The sequence below is a fragment of the Phaethon aethereus genome (assembly GCF_964289735.1).
Source record: "Phaethon aethereus genome assembly, chromosome: 4".
Classification (NCBI taxonomy): Eukaryota; Metazoa; Chordata; class Aves; order Phaethontiformes; family Phaethontidae; genus Phaethon; species Phaethon aethereus.
Window position 1 is genome coordinate 15281924 of NC_138578.1, and position 16186 is coordinate 15298109.

Here is a 16186-nt window from a genome sequence, read left to right on the forward strand (position 1 = left end):
TCTGCAGACACCCCGGTCAGTGAAGGAGGGGCAGGAGGTGCTCCAGGCGCCGGAGCAGAGATTCCCCAGCAGCCTGTGGTGAAGACCATGGTGAGGCAGGCTGTCCTCCTGCAGCCCATGGAGCTCCATGGTGGAGCAGATCTCCACCTGCAGCCCATGGAGGACCCCACGCCGGAGCAGGGGGATATACTCAAAGGAGGCTGTGACCCTGTGGGAAGCCTATGCTGGAGCAGGCTCTGGCAGGACCTGTGGCCCTGTGGAGAGAGGAGCCCAGGCTGGAGTAGGTTTGCTGGCAGGACTTGTGACCCCGTGGGGGACCCACACTGGAGCAGTCTGTTCCTGAAGGATGGCACCCTGTAGAAGGGACCCAGGCTGGAGCAGTTCGTAAAGAACTGCAGCCCATGGGAAGGACTCATGTTGAAGTTCATGGAGGACTCTCTCCTGTGGGAGGGACCCCACGCTGGAGCAGAGGAAGAGTGTGGGGAGTCCTCCCTGTGAGGAGGAAGTAGCGGCAGAGGCAATGTATGACGAATTGACCATAGCCCCCATTCCCTGTCCCCCTGTGCCACTTGAAGGGAGAAGGTAGAGAAAATAGGGAGTAAAGTTAAGCCTGGGAAGAAGGGAGAGGTGGGGGGAAGGTCTTTTAAGATTTGGTTTTATTTCTCATTATCCTACTCTGATTTGATTGGTAATAATTGAAACTAATTTCCCCAAGTCCAGTCTGTTTTGCCCGTGATGGGAGTCACAGAATCACTAGGGTTGGAAAGGACCTTCAAGATCATCAAGTCCAACCGTTAACCCAACGCCACCATGCCCCCTAAACCATGTCCCGAAGCGCCACATCCACACATTTTTTGAACACTTCCAGTGATGGTGACTCCACCACCTCCCTGGGCAGCCTGTTCTTGACAACTCTCTCGGTGAAGAAATTTTTCCTAATATCTAATCTAAACCTCCCCTGGCACAGCTTGAGGCCATTTCCTCTCGTCCTATCACTAGTTACTTAGGAATTGCTGAGTGATCTCTCCCTGTCCTTATCTTGACCTAAAAGGTTCTCACTATCTTTTCTCTCCCCTGTCCAGCCGGGGAGAGGAGCGACAGAGCAGCTTTGGTGGGCACCTGGCATCCAGCCAGGGTCAACCCACCACAGACATGTTAGCTAAGAAAACGTGAATTTTGGAAATGCCAAAATGTTCTTATGATGTTTGCTGAAGGAACAGTTTGGCATCTTTGCTTTTTATTTTAAAATTTAACAAACTCGGAAGGCTAAACACACTTGGCTTGGGGAAAATTAATTTAATTTATTACCAATTAAAGTAGATTTGAGTAGTAAAAAACAAGGACAAACATTAAAACACCACCGTTCCTCCTCATTTTCCCATGCTCAACTTCACTCCTGACTCATCTACCACCCCAAAACTTTGCACAAACATAAAATACAAAAACAAAACCCCAATGTAGCTTGTAGCAGCTTTAGCCTACACGTCAATTTGATCTCACTTGACAGCCAGTTTAGGCTTCTACCAACTGAAATATAAAGACTGCGTGTTAACTTTAGAGCCTCTGTTTTTAAACTAGTGGCCTACAAATTTATCAAGGTATAATATACATGATGTAACGGATCCCAGGGCCATAGCTTCTCTGCACGCAGTAATTTATATAGTATTGAACTAAGAAGTTGCTAGTGTTTGAGTCAAATGAGCTCATAAATAGAGCACAAAATGACAGGGCGGTGCTCTCCAGAACTGTAGTAGCTCTAACACTTGCGCTCTCCTCTGCTTCACTAAAATAAAGGAAGAAGTGGGAGACAAATCTGTGCCCATCTGCCCCATTCATGCTTTCCTCCCTGCCCACAGACCTCCTACCATGGGAACGGGTGAGAAGGCCTCACGGAGCTGTACTTGGGCACATGAAATGGTGCAGAGCGCTGATCAGAGCACCACAGCAGGGCTGCAGCTGCCGCCGCCACATCTCTCCACACATGTTTAGAGAAGGACCAGTGCAATCTCCCTCTTTTGCTGGGTCTCTGGCAGCCAGAGACACTATTAATACAAGCAAAAACTGCCAACCACAGCTTCTTCCTTTCTTTTTTTATGTTTTTAAATCTTTTGATGTAATAGGAAAAGTCAGAAGAGGTTTCTACAAGCCAGTTAGGGCACTATACTTTCCTAAGATGTGTACCAATAACTTGGAAAGAATGAGAGAGCTCTCCTCTGCCAAACTCTCTGTGAAGCACATAGTGGGTCACACATAAAATTTGTAATTCAATGCTTCTATTTTGTTCAAAGTGTGTGGATTTACAGCTAATTTATACAGTCTAGTATAAATACCAGTATTTAGACAGGTATGCACCAAACTAACCAAGGAGCATATGAATGCCAGGCTGTCATGCACGGTGTGAGCACATGGGTTTTTAGATGTTTTTATACAAACAGAAAAAATATCATTATAAATGGCAACTTTTGTTGTCAACAGACCTGTGTGTCTGCTACCATGTTCTCATCAGCTTTCAGGTGGACAGTAAATGCTTCTCTCATTTCTCTTATGCCATCATACAGAATCTCTACTTCAACAAAATGCCTAGTTTCTCCTTCTCTGAATTCAATATCTGATTAAAAAAAGAAAGACAACAGTTTAATGTAAAACCAAGAGCCAAACAACTGTTTTCTTTGTCAATTGTGTTCAAGTAATGTATTCTGTTGCGATAACATGTTTTTTCCTCTAAGTAAAATGTACTAGTAGACCGAGCTGTTAGCATCTGTTCTTTAGCAGAATGACCCTGTGAAACCAACCCACTTTTGCTGGACAGAAAAAATAAATACAAGTTGATACTGATAACTTGTTGGAAGACTTAAAATAATATAAAACCACAATATCCTGACATGATTTTGCACCAAGCCAACTAGCTTTCTTCCAAACAACTACTGGACACAGTCCAGAATTAGTGTGGGCCACGTAGGCAGTTCTCATGCAGAGATCCTGCTTCAGTGGCAAAGAAAGTTCAACAGAGTGGGTCTGCATGCCAAGGAACGGTCCAAGGTACGTTTTTACAGCAGTACAGATACTGCCTCAGGCTCCATTTGCGGCGCATATTTAAGCAGAATCCAAAACACTGCACTTTGAACTGAAAATTCGACATACGTAGCATTAGGTCTTTAGCAGACGTGTTCATCTACATGAAATCCCAAGACAAGACCAGTCTATTAGAAATAGGCATCTGTAGTCCTTCCTCCAGGAACCAAATGGGGATTGTTGTTTCTTGCTAAAAGCCAGGAGGAAGCGGTACCCTTTTTTCTGATACTAGCCCTCAATCAATAACATGAATACTCAAGAAATGAGAGTCCTTGTGTGTTCATTTTACTCTAATTGTATTCAAGGTCATACCTCCCCAGGAGACACTGTAGAAGATTTACTCCTCTAGGGAGTTTACATAACCACCAGGTTCTAACTGTTCCCGTGAGGGTGACACTCCATCAAAACCATGTCACTATGAGGAAAACAGGGTCCAAACGCAGTGGCTCACGGAAAGAGAATAGGGTCTATAACCTTGAGGCTTGGACTGCTTCCTGCAAGATGGGAGAGCTGCGTGCCCGCTCCCAGAAGCGGGTTTTTCTATGAAAAGTATCCCACTATTGGCAACTCCTTACTGTAAGTGCTTAGGGCAGATCTCTCTTCCATACTGCAGGTTGATGCAAGCAGAATAAATCTAAACAATTGCCTTAAAATAGCAGAATCAGGAATTTGAGCATATTCCTGTATCACCTTAAGCTGTCTATCATAGCAATATCCTAACCATCTGCTGCCTCAGGGGACCTGCAGGCAAAGCTCAAGAACCAAGTTATGCTCAAACACATGACCCTGGCAGATAACAATCCGAGCTAGGCTGAACTTTTGTTCTTATGAAGAAATCCCGAGTTTGCACTCCAGGTTAGGAAATTCAAAGTAGCTCAGAGCAAACAAAACCAATCCAATGCTAATAAAGTACCCTACAGGTCCCACAATTAACTTGGAGAAAAACAAAAGTAGACAATACTAAAATCTCCCATTCCAAAACACAAAAAGTGAAGCAGGGTGTTTAGACTTTCTGAAGTACAGTTCTTGCCATTTGGTTATCAGAAAAAAAATTCAGCTGCCTGTCCAGTACTCATTTGCAGTAAGGCACTTCCCAAACTAATGTTTCCCATCCCCACACTGAATGAAGCCCTTACCTTCTGACATTGGATTGTCATCTTCCCCTGAGGTGGCCGAGCCATCCTTAGTGTGCACTCTGACAACAGATACTTTGGAGCTATCACCAAGGCGTAGAACATTTACGTAGTAACAGATTCTTACTAGTGCAATTTCTCCAGGTTCCTGAGGCTCCTGAATGCTGTGTTTTATTTCAGAGAATTTAATCACTGGTTCTAGATGTGAAAAGAAACACAACAAAACCCTGATCACTGAAAAAAATAAAATAATAATTTACTCATGTCAACTAGACCAAGTGCAAATACCTTATCTGAGAGTGGATAGTCCAAAGGAAATGAGAAGATGATAACAAACCTGAAAAGTCAAAGTGATTGCCTGGCTATTAATTTATTTGGTTTATTAATAGCTGTCTGGAATGATCAAAGTGAAATATTTTGGAAACTGGAATTCAGATAGAAGTTTGTAGTTGTTATTAAGAGAAGAACAGATGGTCCCCTGGTGTTTGCATTTGTGGAGTCTAAAGTGGAATATTTCAAGATAAAATACATTTAGCTTTTGAAGAAAGCAGTTACTTTTATAAATTATTTATTCTAATGCCTTGTCAACGGTATGGGATAAATCTGTTTTTCTTAAATGATTCTCTACAACTTGTAAGGAGTCCATTTTACAGCATTATCAATTGTTTTATGTTTTGGGTTTTCTTTTTTGTTTTGGTTTGTTTTTTTGTTGGTTTTGTGTGTTGTGAATTTGACCCAAGGCATCCATGACTCTTTCAACTTGTCAAATCTATGATACTCTTATGAAAGCAACACCTTTAGAGCAATAAATGGAATGGAAATAAACAAGAGCATTTCTCTTCCCATTATCCCACAAAAGGCAAAGCCAGTGATGCGTTCAGAATAGATTAAAAAGGTACAAATTCAAAACATAAAAATAAAATACTTGATAGTATTTTGAAAAATTTGGTACCAGGTACTTTGAAAACTGTTGAACCAAACACTAAAAGGAGTTAGTCCCATTTTCCCATTTGCAGCTACATATATAATCAACAATTAACACAAAACTCACTGTCTTCTTCATCCTTGATCTTGATCATGGTCTCTTTCTGATCCCCAATGGAAGTACCAAATGTGGAATCGCTTTTTGATGTTCCAAGCACCAATCAGAATTCCTCCTCCTCCTCACAGATTACATCATGCTCCAGAGTTACCACACAGGGCTTCTCACTTTCTCCTGCAGAAAGGTATGAAGCAACAGCAAGACATTATCTTCATAGGAGTACAAAAGACTAGGATAAAAACAAAAAGCTCGCACATTTTCAGACTTGCCACAGAAAATACAGTCTCAAGAACATGGAAGCAGAGACTAGTGCCGACTGGCACACTTCATTTTTTTGTTGTGTTTGAATCTACCCCTGCTAAGGAAAAATCCCATGACTCTGCTACAACAGGAACTAAGCAGCATCCCTTGCAGCATTCAGTAGGGTGTTGTACGGCAAGGAACCTGCTGCTCTGATTCTCTTCTGCTGAAGGCACTGCATCAGTATCATTCCTGTTTATCCTCATGAACGAGAGCTATGCTCAAAGGGGTAGCAGAAGGTGTTTAATATTGCAGAATTCCTTATTGTCCAACTTCAGTCATAAAAACTTTTGAAAGCTCTGTGGCCATAGTCACAAAACTATTTGTTCAATAGTCCTGTGCCACCTTCTTCATCCACAGATGCTCAACGGGCATAACAACTCCCAGAACATCCTGGAGATCTAGCTCTTATTTACCATCAGATTTCTTGTCAGACAAAAGTAACACATTGTTTTCTAATTCCCATGGGAAAAGCTTACCTGGGAGAACCACCACTAGAGTATCCTCTCTAGTTGGCCTCTCCTTGTAGTCCATCATCACTTGGGCAGAACCCTGGCAAGTATAGCAACGCACAGTGGATTTATGGTTAATGTCACCGCTTCGACAAATGAGGGCCACCAGCTGTTCGTCTTTTTCATTTGCCACGTACACTGGTTCTTTGAACTGGACTTTGGGTACTGACAACAGAACATGTTACACAAGTTGAAAAGGACGCTCTCACCTGGACAGACAATATTAACTACATTCCTATATTAAAAAAAATAATTTTCTTTAGCTTAGCATTTTATTTGCTAACCTTTCACAATAAACTGAAGAAGGTTCAGATTTATGCATGCTTTTTAAACACTTATTTTGAATCTAGATGAATTCAAATACTTTCCTGGCTAACAGCAACTCATTGCCAACTTAGTACTAGTACCAACTATATTCCTAGTCTTCTCACAGTAGCTAAGACTTGGTGATTTTCTTAAAAACAGCATTTGAGCCATTTCTGAGCTGTGGGATTATTTTCTATGAAGCAGTCTCTTCTACCTTTGATGCAGAGAGGAAGTAGGTGCATGATACCACAAGGGCAAAAAGGGGTGATGACCACAATTCCACCTCCACTGAAGACAGTATCATAATTTGCACAGGCTTCAACAAGTGGATATTTCTGAGAGAAACGGTAACTGTTCTCCAGAGTTCCATTTGAGAACAAGCTTTCTAAAACAATATAGCTTCTTTAAGTCTCTGAAGTGCAGTGAATTTGCAGAAGCCTGAGACTGCTGAGAGTCAGCTCCATTTATTTACCAAGTGCTGGAGAACCTGTAAATGGTGCCGTGTTGAGCGTTGTTTAAAGTTTTACACCTACCTTCCCCGCCCCCCGCCTTAATGCTCCCCTAGAAGAGACAATACAGTTATAGCTTCATGCAACAGCAGTCTACATAATTATTCAAAAAACTTAGCTCCCTACAATTTTGGTGTTCGAATAACTACTAGGGGAAAAAAAAAAACCAAAAAATGTTTAATCCCTATGGCTTCTCTACCTTCAAAATGAATATTCATTCAAACAAATAGCTTTAATACACCAGGCATAAACAAATGTACTTTCAGCTTATGGCACAGTTCCACTATTATGTTAATTTGTCCAAAACAGTATCTTCAAGTACCTTATGAGAAGGAAGACAAGCCAGAGTAAAGAACCTGCACTATAGACCCATGTTCCAACTTCAAGTGTAGCACACAGCTGTTAATCTTTATAACATAGTTGGAGTAAATGATATATCACAGCACTTATACACCTAGTAATTTATGCTACCACCAAAAGAGCTCTTCCACCTTCTAAGTGCACTTAAAACACTAAAAAGAAAAACCCTTGGAAAAACTCTCCCCCACCCCTTTATACCTACAGTCAGTGACTGTGTCATTGATAAAGACAGTAGTTTTGCTAGGCTCTCCAAGCACTGCATTCGCAGGCATGCAGAGAACTAGTTCAAATTTCTCCGGACCTTCCAGAATAGCCTGGCCCAAAGTCATCAAGGATGATCATTCGAAACACTTGCATGTTGACTCCTGGTGTAAAATCCAGGTTACAGCTAATGCCCACGTAATCAATTCCAGCTGTTTGGGATGCAACAGGACTTGTACAGTCAGTTACTAGCATATGTTAACATTCACTTGTACATTTGTGAAATGTGTTTGCAGCTGTTTCTGTTGCTGTCCTGGAGAAAATTTAATATAGATTTTTGTCACGTGCAAATGAATTTGGGAAAAATGAACATACAGTGCAACACACAGACATCTGGATCATCCTTTACTCTTTATGCCATCAGCATAATTAAAACTTGTTTAAGAACCCTTAAACTGTAGAGTAACAGGCTACAGCCTCAACAACACGCAGCAGACCTGATGCCCACAGCAATTTAACCCTTTTGCTCAACTTTGGACTACATACACGAGCTATTTACCTCTAAAGCAGCAGATATCTCTCCCAGAATAATTCCAGCTGTACCCTCAGAGTTAGATCAGTGAGCTTTAAAATCATGCTGTTACCACTGTCTCATCCCTATAAGAAGCAGGCAGACTCAGTGTGGGTGAAAACAGCTAGAATGACTTTTTTGTGTGTGTGTATGAGACTATTAGATCTAAGCTGGAAGATATGTATGACAACTTCACTTCTTCCTTCTGCTTGTGTCCCATTGTTTCACTGAGATTCTATTTCCATAATTTAGCATTCTTTTTAAGCAGAGTGTTCCTCCCTATCCCTTTTTAAACATTCTACTTGTTGCTTGTAAGGACAGCGATTCTTTCCCTTCTTTGTCACAGTGTGTTGAAGTTTACATACTTAAAAGCAATTGTGCCTTTTTCTTTTACACATCATTATGCAGCCTCTGGATTATAGGCAAGGAGCACTCACCTACATAAAAGTTGACCTCCCTGGTGGGCTCTGTGTATCATGAAGAATCACAGAAGAAGTACAACTCTTGCACAGATTTTGTGCTGTTCTTAATCAAATAACATATGCATAGGCATTTCATATACAGCCGTATTAATATTTTCTGTGTGCAAAACTCTATAAATACTCGAAACTAGGAAAAGATTTTTTTCCAAATCTCTTAACTAGGCTTTAACAAAAATTATTTTTAAAAAAAGAAGCTATAAATACAAGATTAGAAATGCAACATTAGTTTGCTACTTTATATGCAACACAGAAAATCCTGTAGGACCCAATCATATTTCTTCACCTGAATAGTGAGTCTTCACATATTCATCACATCCATTGTCTATTTTGCTAACCACTGCTCAGTTCTTCAGTAACTGTAGTCAAATTCTATTTCAATATATGTACTTTAGAAGTTAATTAACTATTCCTTCAACCATACATACTGCATTACTAGTTGCTGTAATTATTTGGGGGTTTTGGTAACAAATCTGAGTGTGTATAACGTACGTATTAAAAAAGACAATTTTTCTTTCCACTTGATTAATATGAAAATTTCTGAAGCCTTATCTGTCTCTTGCTAGTGTATCATCAATTTGTTTGGTTTAACAGAGAAATCCTCATTAATGCAATCGATTTCCTTTACACCCAGCAACTATAACTGCTCCTTAAAATTAATTTAGCAGTTAGCAAGTCAATCAACATATTTAAACAGTACCACAACATTCTGGCCAGCCTAAGTATTCCCAAAGTCTGATAGGGAAAATGACTTTTTGTTGGGACTGAGAAATAAAAATAGGGTTTTACAGAGACCGTCACCAGATTTTGGGTATTTTGGGTCAGTGCTGGGCAGAGAAAATCCCTGGAGGTCACACTGGTGGTGCCTTCCAGAATTTCTCTCCACGGTAACTGAGACACGCTAAAAATCTCCGATGCACCAGTTCTCATAGATAAACAAAGTTTCCTTGGCTAATGTACTGATAGCATCATTTCAGATGCAGATTTATACTGTAAATTCAGTTTTATTCTAGGAAAACACAGTGCTATAAAGACAATACTCTCTCTTTCACTCCAACTGTTTCTTCCATTGTCTGCCATCAGTTGAGGTGCAAGCAAATTAACAATCATCTTATTCACATCCGTTCTGCAGTCCCTATCAGAAAGTCAGTGAGCTTAGCCAAGCTGTCCTTGCCACGCACAACTAGGACACAAACATCATCTTTTCTACCTGAAAAATCCATGTCTGATGTCTTTTACTTAAATTTTCCACCCCATACGTAGACTGAAGCTAAGTAAGAGCCAATGCCAGATATCCCATTTTCATGCTCACATACTCTAAAGCAACCTGAGTGACATTTTTATGAGTAACTCACCCTCTGCTGACACTGGTTCTGTTTTTCTGGAACGCACCGTGACAGAAGCTGCTTTGGACAGATCTGTTCCAGTCCTCCAGACACAAATCTCCATGTAACCCGTGCTTTCATCCACTCAGTATTCAGTGTTACCAAAGTACAAAGCAGATTCTAAACACAGAGGGAAATACACGTATTTTTGAAAGAGCCTCTTTTGGCCTGCTCTTGTGCACAGGTATATTTAGTGCTTAAAGCCTCCAGTCTGACTTCTAGTGTTCAAACACTGAAGGTTGACTTTCAATAGGTTAACAGCTAGGAAAGAAAAAAGAAAAAGCATTACTACTCAGATTTGCATGGGAAATTGGTGTCTACTGTCCACTTACGTAAATATTATTATGCACCTGCTTAGCACTTAACATAAGGAGTTTTTTTTAATCCTTTAAAAACCAAATTAAACACTCCTTGAATTAAGTAAATAAAGTGTTATATCTATAGATTTTTGATCTTATCTGCAGCTGACAGAGATCTTCCACAGCAGCCGTTTAGCTCACTGGCTGTTTACCTTACCATCTGCAGTAAAACAAACATTTCAAAAATTTTAACTCTGTAGCATAACAGAGTCGTAAGACATGGGATAGTTCTTCCATTACTTTTTTGTTAAGCGAAACAAGGTAGAATTTTTTTTTAATTTACTATTAAAGGAAATATATACCTAACTATACCTTCCCCCCTCCCTAAAAGATAATGGCAATTTGCAGGATTTCACAAGTTTAGACTTTTAAAAATTGTTTTCAAAGCATACATTTGACACGGGTGTAGCAGATTTAAGGGTTACAAGCTGGTTTTTTTTTTCTTCAGTGTGGTAAACTGACTTTAAGTTATTCACGGGGAGTACAAAAAGTTGCACAATCCAGGTCATGGAAAAGGTCAATATTAAATTGGGTTTAAGCAAACTCTGTTGTTTAGTATAAGAGATCAAACACCACAAGGCTGTCTCAAACTAGTGCCAATTTATCCGCCTTTCCAAATACCCATCAAGAGGAATGAAGAAGCATACGCTGGAGACACGTTATACCTGCTGCTTTTACTAAGTAATGGATAGAGTCTGCTAAATTCAATACATAGCCTGCTTTACTTTTGTCACCTAAACAATAGTAGGCTTTATCTTGCTATCAGTATTGCTAGAGCCTGACATATTTTTCCTGTGTTGCATATTACTACTAATCTATATTAACACAATGTAGAGAATCTCTCCAATACCACAGAAACATTATTTTGGCACAATAGCCAGTGTCGTCTTCAGTAGAACCGCCGCAGTTGCACAAAAGCCTGGCACTCATCTAATACGCTGCATTTCTACTGTACCTCTTGGGGGAATTCAAAGAAGTTTGAAAAGCTTTAGAAATTGTGATTTTTATCTCCTGCAGCTGGGGAATCGGAAGCTTAGAGTAAAACACCATGGTCCGTAAAGAGTTTTTAATTTTTGGCTACCTGGTGTTTTCCAGAGCTCAGTTTATTACTGAGCTTAAAGCCAGTTTTACAGAAGGGACAGACAGTTTCCAATGACTCGATGTGCCAAGCAGAGCACAGAAAAATACACAGGCTTTTTTTATATAAAGCAAAGAAATTCAATAATAAAAGTGCCTTATCCTAGTAATAATTTTTTACACTTTGGATCTCACCTTCCCAAACCTAAGTAAATGTTCTTTTGGAAATAAGGGAGAGTATCTAGTTAAGTTTTTTTCTCAACAGGGCCAGACAGCACTGCTCAGCCAATTGAGAATATTATATTTGCCTAGAGGCACTGTCTGCTTCCTCCATGTATATATAAAAACATCAGAACACTGTCTGGCCCATACCTGTATAAACATTGCCACTCCAGCGTGCAAGCACCTTTGCATACCTACTGTAATTTTCTTGAGCCACTGAACTGTGAACCTTTGCATTACTTTACCATCAGAGCAAACCCTCACAATCACAGAGACTTGCTGCAGGAGCAGATGAGGTCTTCAGCACTCAGCATTAAGGAAGGTACAAGTGTTCCAAGCAGGACTGCATTAATATTTATTTTCAACCTATTGATAGATTACCTTTAAACAGGTTGAAACAATTCCTTCCTTTGTCAGCCCAGCAGGATGTTTGACAAAGCAAAGCTTTTGCATGCAAAACTCAAGAGAAAGGTTAGAGAATGAAAACAGACACTTGATGATGGGTTAAACAATTTAACAAAACACAAAACTCTTTGAAGATGTGATTTTTGAGACACAGATCTATTCATCAGGACCGCAGGACTTGCTCCTAGCTAAAAATCACAACCTTTGGAGGATTGGAGGTGTTGGCTTTCTTCTTGAAAAATTCTTTTTCAATCCCTGAAGTATTTTTGTGTTTTAAGAAAAAAGGTATCACGACTGAAAGTCAAACTGAATGTCTCATTTTATGTCAGTTAAATACTTCAATCTGTTTTCCAAGAAAATTTTGCTTTGCCTAAAGCAGTACCCCAACATAAATTTTTCTCCTCACCTTCCTCCTACTCCTCCAATCAGCAGTTTTGATGATCAGTTATTTGCCAGTTTTGGCATTTTTTTGCCCTGCCATAACAGGTAAGAGTTTGAAGATGATCACATTCCTTCCACTGGCTATGCAGTTTATACTATTGAAGTCTTCCCCACGTGGTGGGGAGAAGAGTAGGAGTCTAAATACCCAAATTTATGTGCTTTTTCACACAGCTAAAGGATTATCAGGGGACTAACGATGCTCTATAAGTTGTTACAGATCTGTTTAACCAACTTGTGTAAAGCGCAGAAAGAATAATTCTTCACAGGCGATGGCAACACTGCAGGTAATATCAGTATCACTGGGACCAGGATCCTATTTTCAACTGAGTGGGCAGAAAAAATCATCAGGGTTCCCACGAAGAGTGGAAAAATCATTTGGAAAAATACAACTTGACAAAAACTGTTGCAATTTCAGCCACATTTTATGTGGATGATCATGGCAAGGTGTTTACTCTGGCAAAAGTAATCAAGAATATTTGTAATTAAGAGAAAAATATTATTTACATTTTAAAAAAAAAATTTGTAATATAATATCATCTATTCTTTCCCATTCCTTCTTCCCCTCTGAAAGAACTGCCCAAGATTCTAGACGTAGTTTAAAAATTAGACTGGTTAGTTTTCTCTATTTACATGGGAATCTGCTTTGAAATATCAGAAGTCCACCAATTTCCCTTAGGCACAGCTTAATAGGTTTTCGGGTACAGGTTGTAAATTGTTTTGAAGTTTTAAGAGATCAGGCAGTTCAGCCTATTGCTTGAATCGGCCTTTAAATACCAGCCTCCTTAACTGGGAGAGTAACTCCCTGCCCCCCCGCCCTTGAATGTAGATACTGTGTCTACAACTTTAACATTATAACTTCAGACGCCAGCTCTGCTCCTTTTGATAACAAGCTTTTTGTTTTGAAATATGGCTTAAGGAAATGCAATAATGAGTCCTATTATTCTTACTACAGTCATCTTTCCCATTTCTATTATACTCACATAATTTGGCATCTTAAATTGTGCTAAGCTTTCTATAATGCTCCTGCTGAGAGAACTTGAAATGCTTGCTGCAATGATCCAAAGTTTCTCAATCTTATTGTATTATCAATGAAAAATACCGAGTAAGGAAACACTTTTGTTCATTTCCAACACAAGCAGATGAAAATTAGATTAAAAAAAAAGTATCTCTATAGTTATTTTTTTAAATCATACAGATGAACATGTTTCCCATATAAATATACTACAACAAGAGAGAATTGTTCCTCGGATGCTATAACCAGTGAAATATCAACAGCATTTTCTGTGTCTTCAGAATTTCTGAATGTCCAGTCTAAGTACACCTACTCTCCCAAAAATAGTAGGGAAAACAAACATTGGTTAACAGCTTATTAAGTATACAGGTCCAGCCCTCAAGGAAAATGACACTTTTGACTCAATTATTACAGCAAATTAGTCACTTGTCTCTGAAACATAATCCACTCTTATTATGGAGGCCAAAGATAACCTCTGTATCCTTTAAATTCTACCAAGGCAATACGTTTTAAAGACATGTACTTTATTTAGGATTTCAAAAGCTGATACACCAAGTCAAAAACACACACCACCCCCCCATCACTCCCCCCAAAAAAAGAAAAAAAAAAAAAGAAAAGCAGTTTTAAAAGTGGAGGCCATTCATGTATTTATACTCTTCCCCTTTTAGGATGGTCAGTGAAGAAATCATTACATTAATTACTGAACATTTGACTAAAAGCAGAACAGCATCTGAGCTAACTGGTAATCTTTAGTAAACAACAGTGATTTCAATCATGAAATGCCATATGCTATTAATTTTAAATCAATTTTCCATCATAAATAATACCCCTAAGTGTTGTTAGTTTGGCCTTTTATTTTTTTTCTTTTTAAAACTGTGGCCCTGAAACCTGTTCTACCTGTGATGCCACTTAAACACATAAGCAAACAGCTAATGTGGATTTCTTTTTCCTTAGAAAACCATAAGCTGTTTGCACCAATTTCTTCAAAGCTGTTTACTGAACAGCCGGATCCTTTGTTCAGCCAGAGACGGACAGCATGCTCCCAGGCACCCATATTACAGGAAAATGATACACAACTCGGAGCTTATGGGTTTAGGATCAAGGGTCTACTACAAACCCTGCATTGTTCTCTGGTTTGGAGAGACCCTAGATCAAAGGATAAACATTATGTATTGATCTTGAACTTGCTGTTTCTTTTTTTTTTTTAACACTTGGACTACATTTTCCTTTATCTATATGTTACTATGATGCTATGAGAGTGTGGACTAATAATTAGTTTTAGAGATATTTAAGTTTTAAACTTTCTCATGCACTAAGCTATATGGCACTGGTGACTCTGAAGACTCTCGAGGCCTAACGATGAGTTATTTCTGGTTTTTATGCGCATGTAATGTGACTCTCTGAGAAGCTATGGATCTTCACTTGAGGCAGTCTGTGGCACGCCTCTCCTTACAGCACTGAGAACAGAATTTTAGGATTCTTTCCTTTATAAAATCTGTTTTCTCTTTAAGGAATCCCTGGGCATATGCCTCTCAAACCATACTTCAATTTTTGATCAATGCAATCTTCTGTGTAATGCATGACCTGTATCACACCTGAGTAGAGACGGTGGAAATTTAAAACCTTCAGATGCTAAACAGGGATAAGTTTCTACAGTTGTAACCTGAGAGATGAAAATAGACCCACGTACAGAATTAATACTGAAAATTTTCATGCATTTCACAGAAAAAGGTCGCTGTAATGTGTGCTTTATTTTCCAGTATAAGGCCGTTATAGAGAACCATTTATTTAAAAATGCAGCAAGGTACACCCCTTCAGAGAGGGAAACCTAAGTGGAATATATGTAAGAAACCTCAAACCCTGAAACAATAGAAGCAAGAAACTGCTTTCTCCTCCATCCTCACACACATGTAGCACTGTGGATACCAGTGATCTCACAAGTTTTATGAAGCTCTCATGAGACGTCTCAACAGAGCAGCCAGAAAGACGAAAATAATTTCCATTCCTGCCAGTGCTCTGGTATCAGATTTTCAAAATGGGAATAGTGACTAGGAGAATTTAATAATGTTTGAATGCCTGGTATTTATTTCACCTTATGGTGAAATTATCTTTACTGATAGAATGTTTTTCTGAAATATGTTACATACTTTGTGAAGCACTCTGTATAAATAATTAAATAGGGGTAATTCCATTAACAGAAACCGACAATACCTGACTGCTTTCCTCATTAATACTTTCCTTCTTGCTGTAAAGCTTAACGTGAGTAAAACCAGTTTAGATCACTTAATATAAGTAATTCTTCAACTTTCACTGACATGCAGCAGCACCAAAATGATTGACATTAAAGTTGTGGCATTTACATATAGCTTGCTTTGGCCTTTTCTCTCCAAAATTTCTTCTTTTTTTAAAATTGTTGACAAAAAAATATATTTTTTACTTCAAATCTTACTAATATTAAGCAAGACCAATACTAATGCCAAGCAACATCCTGCTTTCTTTGTATTTAAATTACGAGATTTGACAAATCTCATCAAGCTAAGGACCATGATACTCTTAACTTCATTCTTATGGCAAATTCACTTCTAATGTAAATCTTTTGGCCTCAGAAGAATTACATCAGTTATTATTTTAGCCCATTCATGATCCATTTGAGAATACATTTTTTCCCTCATCAGTTTGACTGTGACTGTTTTGACTAGTTGCCTTCTGCAGGACATACAAAGGGTAGAAACAAACAGTAGCTAATAGAAATATTCTCCTGGATCTTTAGCGTCTTACTTTTCTTCATATAACAGAGTGA

At 39.1% G+C, this 16186-nt stretch overlaps 1 protein-coding gene across 1 annotated transcript in view; it reads right to left on the reverse strand.

Annotated features, from left to right (window-relative positions):
• The window catches only part of FREM3 (FRAS1 related extracellular matrix 3), a gene marked incomplete at both ends in the record, with an annotated part of 69544 nt that overhangs the window by 13972 nt on the left and 39386 nt on the right, over positions 1-16186 (reverse strand). The window contains 9 exon segments of the mRNA XM_081999607.1: positions 2478-2608; positions 4209-4403; positions 5257-5350; positions 5354-5421; positions 6027-6224; positions 7437-7557; positions 7559-7647; positions 9841-9955; positions 9959-9990. Coding sequence (XP_081855733.1) covers positions 2478-2608; positions 4209-4403; positions 5257-5350; positions 5354-5421; positions 6027-6224; positions 7437-7557; positions 7559-7647; positions 9841-9955; positions 9959-9990 — 1043 coding nt within the window.